Here is an 11580-nt window from a genome sequence, read left to right as displayed (position 1 = left end):
TCCTCTCTCTCTCTCTCTCCCTCCCCCCCCCTCCTGAAAAGTGTTACTGGATCCCACCCTGGAGGTACTCATTCAGTGGGGCTGGGCTGGAGCCCAGGAATTTGCTATTTAAAACAATACTCGGGGCTCCTGGGTGGCTCAGCGGGTTAAATGTCTGACTTTGGCTCAGGTCATGATGTCACAGTTTGTGGGTTTGAGCCCCACACTGGGCTCTCTGCTGACAGCATGGAGCCTGCTTCAGATCCTGTGTCCCCCTGCCCCTCTCTGCCACTCCCCGCCCCTCCCCTGCTGGTTCTCGCTCTCAAAATAAACTTATTTAAAAAAACAAGTCTCCAGGGCATTGGAATGTAGGGTGCCCCAAGTCCCACCTTAAACTCTCCTCTAATCCAATCCCACTTCAGTTGGGGTTGCTGCGGTCTATTGTTAGATCATGGCTACGACCAAAAATCTTGGATTTCTGACTACTAGTCAACTATCCTTTCCCATGTGTCTGTCTGGGCTTATAGATACAAATTAACGGTTTCTTTTGGTAAATTGAATACATTCCTTAAATTCCTAGTTAACCTATACATTCCTGAGATGGGAGGCAGGAGCAGGATGGGCTGGGGGTAGCTCTGGATTCAGGCACAGCTGGGACCCCCAGGCTCCGTTACTCACTGGCTCTATGACCTCAGACAACTGAACTTTCATTCTCAGCTGGCTGCCTCAGCTATAACCCCCTCTCACCAAATGAGGTTATTTATAAGGATCAGATAAACCCTCACTAGATGGCCTGGCGTGAGCCCTCTGTCCTTTCCATCCGGTGCTGCATCTCATGCACGGTTAGACATGAGCCCGCATGTTCTCCGACATGGGGGCAGCCCAGAAGTCATACTTTCTCAACTCAGGCAGCGGCTGCCAAGCTTCTTCAGATGGGCTCCCGAGGTGTAGAGCACCGATGAGGACATAATTTTGTCACACAAACTATGTAGTTTTGCTAAGAAAAAAAATGCAGTTATTAATACATGCAAGATAAAGGTCACCCATGACATCGGGCACCAAGTTGCTATTTGCTACATAAAAACTGCCCCCAAAGCATAGTGGCTTAAAACAATGATTTACAGGGTCCCTGGGTGGTTCAGTCCTTTAAGTGTGCAACTCTTTGGCTCAGGTCATAACCTCACAATTTGTGAGTTCAAGCCCCACAGGGGGCTCTTTGCTCTCAGTGCAGAGCCTGCTTGGAATCCTGTCTCCCTCTCTTTCTGCTCCTCCCCCAATCGGGCTCTCTCTCAGAATAACATTAAAAATAAATAAAAGCAATAGCCATTATCACAGCCTGTGGAGGAATGGAACTCTTCATTTGAGGCTCCGTCAAGTGCTTTGTATGTGTTGTTTAAAAACATACACACACACACAAATTAAGAAACTGATTATAAAGGAAGATTAAAGATTATTATAAAAAATAAGCAAACCCCTTCAGAAAGATATCATTTTTTGTGAATTTTTCATGAATACATTTTACTTGTGCATAAAAGGTTAGACACCAATGCTTTGAACATTCCAAAAGAGCAGGGTGTGTTGGGAAAGTAGTATTACAGGACTCAGTATTTTGAGAGCCAGTAGGTGTCAAGAATGATGCAAGGTGCTTTCATAGCACAGGTATCTTCGTTTGAACAGGATCATCTAGAACTTTTAGGTTTACTGGCAAGATGTGCTTCCAAGAACAGACAGAAATGGGCCCTTAACAAGGAATAACTCCATGCCTCAGAATAAGAAGAAATGGCGACATGCACCAGGCTGGATTTCAAAACCATGCAGATTAGTGTCTGCTATGTGCTTCCCCTTCTCCCTTCCGAACCAGCCTGTCTACTGCAGCTACTCTGTCCCTCTCCTCACTGAATGCTGGGTGCGAGGAGGGCCCATAACTTTTGACTTCACAGACCTCCGGATCCCGGAGCTCCTGCTGGGCACCTACACCAGAAAATGCATTCAAGGGGCCTCACTGGCACCTGGAACTAGTTTGGCAACACCTTGGACTTCGCGCCAGGGCCAAAAGGGATAAGACTCTTGGGGGTGAGAGGATGAATGTGACATGGGGAAGAGAGGGGAGAAATGGTGACCGCTGATGAACTGTGGTAAATTACTTCCACAGATGACTCCCAGCCCACATGCCCTTTGGCAATGGGATTTTGCCACTTGTCACGTCAGCAAAAACCTATTCCCCCTCCACTTGAATACGGACTTCCCCAGTGACTTGCTTTTACCAAAGGAGTGAAGCCTGGGCCTTAAGAGGCCTCGCAGCCTCCATTTCCACCCTCTTGGAAAACAGACACCGTGAAGAACCTCATGCTAGACTACGGGAAGGGAAGAGAGAAAGACCGAGCCATCTAGAGGAGTTCAAGTCCCACGCTGGTTGTGGAGATTACTTAAATAAACTGTAAAAAGATTTATTCTTATGCCTCCTGAAAGGATGTGCAGCACAAAAAGAACCCTGGGTCTAGTGTGTGTTCAACAAAGGAGGAGAATCTTTGGGATGAGCAGCAGAGTGGTAAAAAGTGTGGTCCATTGTCCCACCTCAGGCATCAAACAGCATCCTATGTGTAAACGCTTATGAAAATAAAGTAGCATAGAAGCGGTATTACAAAAATAAAACATGTATGGAACTATATAACATTTTAAATAAAAAAATTATGGTTAAAATAAACGCTTCAGTAAAATATTGTGGTGTTTTCTGAACTAAATTGCAGAGATCACTTTTGGATGATCTCCTTGTGTTTTCTGTCAGGGTGGCACACAGAGATCTTGTGTTTACTGCCTAATAATGCTATCAGTGGTAAACATGTCACGTGCACAAGGCTGAACTAAGCCCCAAGATGTTGTCAGGTGCTGAATTAATTCCAGACAGCTTAGAATAATAGTGTATATAGCTCAATCTATCTCAATGTGTACAAACAAGTAGTTTTTTTTAATCTAAGCGACTGTTCCGAGAATCACACATTTATAAAAATGGTTTATTTATGAACTAGTGAAATCTGACATTCTAGTGAAATCAAAGTATGAAATTTATGAAATACTATTGGTTTGCCTTAAAGGAGTAACATAGAGGGGTGGAAATAGAGGACGATTTTTTTTTCTTTTTTGGAAGATCTAATTTTCAAACATTATGTGATTTAAATGAAAAAATTATTCTAGCGGCAGTAATCAAAGGAGAAAAAAATAAAAGGCATCCAAATTGGCAAGAGAGGAATAAAACTATCACTACTTGCAGATGACATGATACTATATATAGAAAACTCTAAAGACTCCACTAAAAAAACTATTAGAATAAATCAATTCAGTAAAGCTGCAGGACACAAAATTAATACACAGAAACCTATTATGTTTCTATATACTAATAATGAAGTATCAGAAAGAGAAATGAAGAAAATGATCCCATTTACAATTGCATCAAAAAGACACAAATAGCTAGGAACAAATGTAACCAAGGTGTGAGAGACCTTTACTCTGAAAACTGTTAAGATACTGATGAAAGAAGCTGAAGAGAACACAAATAAATGGCAAGATATCCCACGCTCATGACTTGGAAGAATAATGTTAAAATCTCCATACCACCCAAAACAACGGACAGATTCAATGCAATCCCTATCAAAGGGCCAGCAGCACTGTACACAGAACTAGAGAAGTAATCCTAAGATTTGCATGGAACCACAGAAGACCCAGAATAACCAAAGCAATTCTGAGAGAGAAGAACGCAGCTGGAGGTGTTGCAATCCCAAATTTCAAGCTACACTATTAAGCCAAAGTAACCACAACAATAAGGTATTGACACGGAACATACAAATCAGTGGATGAGAACAGAGAGCCCGGGGGAGGAGAAATCTCAATGACCCATCTATGATATAGGAGGCAAGAATACAATGGGGAAAGAGCAGCCTTTCAAAAAACGAAACTGGACAGCTACATCCAAGAGTGAAACTGGATCACTTTCTTACACCACGTGCAAAAATAAATTCAAAATGGATTAAAGACCTAAATGGAAGTCCTGAAACCATTAAACTCCTAAAAGGAACATGGGCAGTAACCTCTTTAACAGCATTTTTCTGGATATGTCCCCTCAAACAAGGGAAACAAAAGCAAAAATAAAACTATTGGGACAACATCAAACTCAGAAGCATTTCCTCGGGAAGGAACCGATCAACAAAACCAAAAGGCGGGGATGCCTGGATGGCCCATCTGGTGAAGCATGCAACTCGATCTCACGGTTGTGAGTTCAAGCCCCACATTGGGTGCAGAGATTACTTAAAAATAAAGTCTTAAAAAGAAAAAGGAAAAGGCAACCACTGAATGGGAGAACATATTCGCAAATGACATATCCAATGAGGAGTTAATATCCAAAATACATAAAAAACATACAACTCAACACTAAAAATATAAATAAATAATCCAACTAAAAGATGGGTAGAGGACTTTAATAGACATTTTTCCAAAGAAGACATACAAAGGCCAACACATAGGAAGATACTCAGCATCACTAATCCTCAGGGGAATGCAAACCCAAACCACAATGAGATACCAGTCAGAACAACTACCACAGAAGACGGTAAGTGTTGACAAGGATGTGGGGAAAAGGGGACCCCCGTGCACTGCTGGTGGGAATGTAAACTGGTGCAGCCACTATGGAAAACAGGATGGAGGTTCCTCAAAAAACTAAAGATTGAAATACCAGGGGCTGCTGGGTGGCCCAGTTAAGCATCACACTCTTGATCTCAGCTCAGGTCTTAACTTCAAGGTTGTGAGTTCAAGCCCTGAATTGGGCTTTTAAGTTGGCATGAAAGCCTACTAAAGAAAGGAAAAAGAAATACCATATAATCCAGCAATTCCACTGCTGAGTATTTACTCAAAGACAACAGAAACACTAGTTCAAACACATACAAACACATATGCATCCCTATGTTTATTACAGCATTATTGAAAATAGCGAAGACAGAGATGCAACCTAAGTGTCCATCCATAGGTGAATGCATAAAGAAAGATGTAGGGTAGACAGACATACAAATACACAATGGAATATTTACTGGATCATAAAAAAGACGGCAATCTTGCCGTTCACGACAACACAAATACACTATATGTTCACAACAACAACACCCTAGAGGGTACTATGCTAAGTGAAATACATCAGACAGAGAAAGACAAATACCATATGACTTCATTTATATGTGGAATCTGAAAAAACAAAACAAATGAATAAACAGAAACAGGAAGAGACTCCTAAACACTGGGAACTGGTGGTTACCAGGGTGGGGAGGAAGTTGGGGTAAGTGTAACAGGTGAAAGGGGGGAAGAGGTACAAACTTCCAGTTAAAAACAGGTCGTGGGGGGTGAAAAGTACGGTCTAGGGAATACAGTCAATACTATTGTAGCGACAACACATGCTACATACGTGTGTGGTGCCAGATGGTGACTGCCCTTATTGTGACACTGTACAATGTACAGAATTGTCAAACACAATGTTGTACACCCCAAACATAACATCACATGTCAACTACACATTAACAACAACAAAAAAATGAGAAAGCATGAGCACAGAGGGTTAAAAACTAGCACAGTTGTAATAAATAAGAAAACAACAATGCGAAACAAACACCATGGTTTTCCTTTTTGTCTTTAAAAATCTATACTTTTTAAACAGTGGTAATGAATCATTCAAGAAGAAATCTTTATTACTCTTTAGTTTGGCTGCAGCCAGATGAAAGGAGCTGGAATGGTATGTATTAGGTAGTTGCAAAGTAGATGCTATGCCCTTTACAGATCAAAGGATAACATCAAAGATCAGTCTCCCCTGGAACATTCCTAGAGGGTTTCTCAGAAAACAAAACAGCTCTGCAAATAATGAAAAATGCCAGTTGAATGAGTGCCCATTAGTAACAATAAATCTCCAAACATAAACTAATAATTTACATAGACTCCACAGAGAATCTAGATTAATATGGAGATATTGCACCCCAGCATGGAAGTCCTGAACCCTGTCCAAAGAGAAAACGGGGGGGGGGGGCCGCGGAGCAGAAGAAGGAGAGTCCAAACATTTTACTCCTGTTTGCATTCACTGCGCTCCAGTTCCTTCCTCTCCTCCCGCCCACCAAGTACAGACGATGCTAACAAAATCGACATCCTGACCCGGCCCTTGTAGAAATGGAGACTGTCACAAACCCCTGTAAACGAGGTTCAACCTGTACTATGTTCCCAACAGGTAAATTCAGGATGCCAAGTTAAATTTGAATTTCACCACGGATTTTGTGTATTTATTACCTGAATCTGGCAATCTTATTCAAAGGCAGAGTGTTCTCAACAGATTACAAAACTCTCCATAGTAAGCATTTTTCTCACTGGGGATTTAGACGCTGCATCCTGGGAAAGGCTGGGTCCCTGGGGAGACTCCAAAGTATGTTGATCTTCATAACCTATTTGTTGCAGGCATCTTAAGAGCCTTTTAGGCAAGCCCACAGAACTAACTGTTCAGTTTCAGTCAATGATGTATACTACTATGTATGACAAGTGACCTGGGAACTCATGTTCCCAATGGAAAAACACTCGGTTATGGGTGGCTCAGCTCGGTTTAGCATAGGACTTTGGCTCAGGTCATGATCTCAACAGTGCGTGAGTTCAAGTCCCATATCAAGCTCTCTGCTGACAGCTCGGAGGCTGGAGCCTTCTTCGGATTCTGTGCCTCCCACTCTTTGCCCCTTCCTCACTCATGCTCTCTGTCTCAAAAATAAACATTAAAAAATTTTTTAAAAATCCCACTCAGTTAGCTAAGCATCTTTTTGTAGACTGCTCTTGAGTGAGGCAATTTTTATTTTGCCCTGATTTGTGGGAGTCTTTCAAGTATGAAATGCCTCTCTTCATTTTTTGCAAACCCTCAGTACATTTAGTGACATTAAAAAAAAAATTCTTGCAACACTTTATACCACATCAGGGAAGTTGTTTATACTGATTCATTAATGCCATTGCAAGAACCTCAAAATGCTTTATGACAATCTTTATGATACACAGGATGAGCTAAGCAAAATTCTATTTTGTAAGTTATACAGGATTGTGCACAAAGTCTAAACAGTGTGTTTCCTCTGATGTCAAGTATTAAATTCCATTCACTGGTGCCAGAAAAAAGTCACATTTTTTTTAAGATTTTATTTTTAAGTTATCTCTACACCCAAAGTGGGGCTCGAACTTACAACCTGAGATCAAGAGTCACACACTCCACCAACTGAACCAGCCGGGTGCCATGAAAAGTCACACTTCAAGATTTCTTGCTCACCAGAAAAATTAGGTAGCTGCCTGCAAAGAGGGCATCTGAAATAAACCCGGAGCAGTGGAATACGGCCCCACACAGTTCTGCGGACAGTATACTCCAGGTTGAAAGAAAAAACCGGAAATCACTCTGCGACCTAAGGGACAAAGTTGGAGAGAACGTCAAGGTTATTCACCTTAACTGATCGTCTGTACTCCCTAACAAACAAGAGATGGGCAAGAGCACCTGGGAAAGCGCTGACGGCCGGTTTGCAGCACAAATTCTAGAAGAAACCTGTAAACTAATATTAACTGGTAGTGCTGCAAATATTTATTATCGGTAATAGCTCAGGAGATCACCATATTTACCTCGGCTTCTACCAGATATCATACTGCAACCACAGAGGGACATGGAATGTTCAAAACCCATGTGTAGAGGGGGCCTTAGGAGATGATCTGGTCCGCCCCGTCATCCTCTTCTGACACTGTCACACCAACTACTGGGGGTGGAAGAAAACTCACAAAACTACCTTATTTTTATTTTTATTTTTTTATTTTAAAAAATTTTTTTTAAATTTATTTTTGATACAGAGAGAGAGAGCATGAGAGGGGAGGAGCAGAGAGAGAAAGAGACACAGAACTAGAAGCAGGCTCCAGGCTCTGAGCTAGCTGTCAGCACAGAGCCTGATGCAGGGCTCGAACCCACGAACGTGAGATCTGACCTGAGCCGAAGTCAGAGGCTTAACCGACTGAGCCACCCAGGCTACCTTATTTTTTAGAGGCCTACAACGAAGAGAAATGCAGAGCCAGCATTTAAACTCAACTAAAATGCTATATTCATAATACACTGCCATATTTGGTCATCAGTAAATATTCAGGACACCTGTCGAAACCATCTCAAAGAGTAAGAATAAGGATCAAAGGTGATAAAATATGGTGACACTGTAAACTAACTGTACAAATGTTTATTCCCTGGGTTAAAGAACATCGCATATTTTTCCATCAGATGATTATCAAAACAGGTTAGACTCTGGTAAATGTTATTCTACTTTACACTGGAGTCTCAGGAGATTAAGGTGAGCCGAGCTGGTCATGGGAAAATACACTGAGAACAATGTGTGCCATGAGTCAGGCCTTGAGAATGACACAGTCTCTTCTAAAAATTTGTTGTTGAGAGGCAGGACCTAACTCTAAACAGCAGACCATCAGTCATCCTACCGACCTGACGCTGGGGAGACTCATCAGAGCTCACCAGAATCCACGTCCTACATCCTGACATCTTGCTTAAAATGCAAAGGGCAGCAAGCTAACTTTTGTAAGATTTATGTGCCAAAGCATCTCGCGCCATTGTTAGATATGCAACACGAGCAGTCACCTGATAGTAACACAGGCTTCTGAAGAGAGGAAGATCCTAGCTCTGCTAGAATAGGATGACTTTTAACCCATTTTTCTTATCTAAAACAGGTACACTACCATTTTGCCATTCACCTATTTCACAAGCGTATCATGAGAAAATTTGTGATCTGATAACTTAAAATTGCTTCAGCTTCGTGAAAATAACATCTCAACATAAAAACGTTTACTGTGGTAAAATACCTATCTTGTATTATGACTTTCCAAGTAGGATATAAAATATAAAAAAAGACCGCAATGAATTTCTTGACAGGGAAGTACTATATATGACATATTAGAACGAGCTCTGAAATTGCTTAATAACAAATACATGTAACGTAATCTGTTTTGTCTGTTGCAGAGATTCTAAGATATTGGTATCAGTGTTATTAGTCATGTTTTAAGTAAACCAATACGAGCATTAACAACTACAAAGGTCATTTCTTTACTCTAGGGAAGTGGGTCTCCGCCACATCAGACCGAGCGCTCCTCTCTGTACTGCCCAATAAACACGCCGAAACAGAATTCATAATTAACACTACCTACCCACATAGGAAGTCAACAAAAGGCTCATTTCAGTAACATGAAAGAAAAGTAGTTTATAGTAAGAGAAATGTCTGTAAATGCTCAGGCATGACTATACTAGAGGACATAATGAAAGACGGAAATGCCGTTCCAAGGGCAAGAATCCACACACTGAGTCCATGTCCCTGAACTGAGGCCTCCTATCAGCACTTCAGGGCAAATCCTAGATCTGCAAGGACCAAGAGAACCCTTGATTTTTATACTCAGTATAAACAAGACCGCAAATATCACTCTATCTAAAGTCCATGAAGAACCATGCAGTCACAGACGATGCAGGCACACTTTCAGAACAAGCAGTGTGCTGGGCAGGCTCTTCGGGAAAAGTTCCTTCACTGGAAAGTTTACAAGGTCCTGGCTCAGGTGGGTGAGGGATCAACAGGCCAGGATAAGAAGTTTCTATTTCCGTACCTCCCTAGGCATATCGTCCATGAACTTTTATTTTTTTTTTTTTTAAGTCTGTTTATTTACTTTGAGAAAGAGAACTCAAGCAGGGCAGGGGCAGAGAAAGAGAGGGAGAGAGGAAGAGAAAGTATCCCAAGCAGGCTCTGCACCATCAGCACAGAGCCTGACACAAGGCTTGATCTCACAAACCATGAGATCCTGGGTCTGAGCCAAAACCCAGAGCAGGACACTTAACCAACAGAGCCACCCAGGCACCTCGCCCTGCCCCCACTCCCATGAACTCTTGACAGATTCTGAGCTGGCTTCATTCCATGTCAGCAATCACAACTGGCCTCCAGGAACACACTGGTTTTTCTATCCTGATTTTCTAAAATTACACACTGGTAGGCTGGGGAAATGTATTTTGCTAGTTTTGATCCCCATTTTAGAGGTCAGTAGCTTTAGTCCTGTTTGGGGTCATAAAGATCGATAAGAGCAGAGCTAGAGGCCTCTTGATTTCCAGGCCAGGACTGTGTTCATTGTACCACAGTTAAGGAAAAATAAGCTTAACGTTAAAAGATCTGATGGGGCGCCTGGGTGGCTCAGTCAGTTAAGTGTCGACTCTGAGTTTGGCTCAGATCATCTCACAGTCATGGGATGGAGCCCCGCATCAAGCTCTGCATAGACAGTGCAGATTCTCGGGATTCATTCTCTCTCTCCGTCCCTCTCTCCCTCTCTCTGCTCCTCTCCCCTGCTCTCTCCATCTCTCCCTCTCTCTCTCTCTCTCTCTCTCTCTCTCAAAATATTAAAAAACACTAAGGAAATAAAATCTCTACAAATAGAATTTTCTTTTTAGAATATATACATTTCTTCTTCTCCACCTCCCTTTATTCAACTCTTAAATATTATCCCAAATAACCAGGCAAATTCATCATGAAAGATTACCTGCATTTAAAATACACAGTCCCTTCGTGGCTTCCATCGTGCTTTCCTCGCGCAGGATTGTCCCATTCCACTCCCAGCCAGAGTCCTGGCAGAGTAAGAAAAACTGAGTGAGCTATATTTGCTTTTTTCTGCAAGCAAATACAGTTTGCGACAGAAACCATAGCACACAGACACCACTGGGGGAGAAAAAGGATCTTCGGAAGAGGACAAGCTAACCTCAGAGACAGGACTGCAATCAGCAAATACAACAGCATGTTTGGTTCAAAAGCCATCAAAAACGACAACCGTGAGGAACAACGATAGCTAAACTCCACGAAGCCCTTACTGAATGCCGTGCACTCTGTGCATTCTCTCAGGGGTCTCCTCACAACCGACATTTCGGCTCTGTAAAGCACATTCTTCTTACCTTCTTTTTACCAGTTCCTGAGCAAATACAGTTTTTCTTTCGTCCTGGTCTAATAATCTGCTTTTCATAAAATGAAAAATCAATATATAAGTAGGATTCTTATTCAACATAGGTAAAATAACTTGCCCAAAGACGGACGTCTTCAAAACCAGGTCATTCTAACTCCAGAAGCCAGGCCACACTGTGCTACCTAGGACTCATGCCTTCTAGCGTGTACCACCTTGCAGTTTCCAGTGCATTTCCTTTACTTTCCCTCCTCCCTTCCACAACAGATACAGCACCACGCTAGGTGCAAAAGACAGAGAGTGTCCCTTCTGGATCAGCCCTCCTGGCGAAAAACAGAAAAGCTAGATGAACTCTTTTTTTAAGCACACTTTTAATTTTTTTAATGTTTATTCAGTTTTTGAGAGAGAGACACAGAGAGAGAAAGAGACAGACAGAGTCAAGTTGAGGAAAGAAAGAGGGAGAATCCAAAGCAGGGTCCAGGCTCTGAGCTGTCAGCACAGAGCCCAATGCAGGGTTTGAACCCACAAAGCGCAAGATCATGACCTGAGCTGAAGTTGGACACTTCATCAAATGAACCACTCAAGGGCCCCTAGATAAAC

At 42.1% G+C, this 11580-nt stretch overlaps 1 protein-coding gene across 8 annotated transcripts in view; it reads right to left on the bottom strand.

Annotated features, from left to right (window-relative positions):
* The window catches only part of TBCE (tubulin folding cofactor E), a 114370-nt gene that overhangs the window by 33230 nt on the left and 69560 nt on the right, over nucleotides 1-11580 (bottom strand). For 6 of the 8 annotated variants that reach the window (XR_003905448.1, XM_029931544.1, XM_029931534.1 and 3 more), the window contains one exon: nucleotides 10570-10654. The exons of 1 other annotated variant lie outside the window; for it this stretch is intronic. Coding sequence is in view for 5 of the 7 variants with exons in the window: in XM_029931544.1 (XP_029787404.1) it covers nucleotides 10570-10654 (85 nt within the window). In the remaining 2 variants the exon portion in view is untranslated. Of the gene's footprint in view, nucleotides 1-7294; nucleotides 7425-10569; nucleotides 10655-10975; nucleotides 11033-11580 lie in introns of all 8 variants that reach the window. One more of the 8 variants, XM_029931554.1, reaches the window with a different exon arrangement.

This window comes from Suricata suricatta, chromosome 2 (assembly GCF_006229205.1).
Source record: "Suricata suricatta isolate VVHF042 chromosome 2, meerkat_22Aug2017_6uvM2_HiC, whole genome shotgun sequence".
NCBI lineage: Eukaryota > Metazoa > Chordata > Mammalia > Carnivora > Herpestidae > Suricata > Suricata suricatta.
Note: the sequence above shows the minus strand (reverse complement) of the source record. Positions and strands in the feature narration are given on the sequence as shown.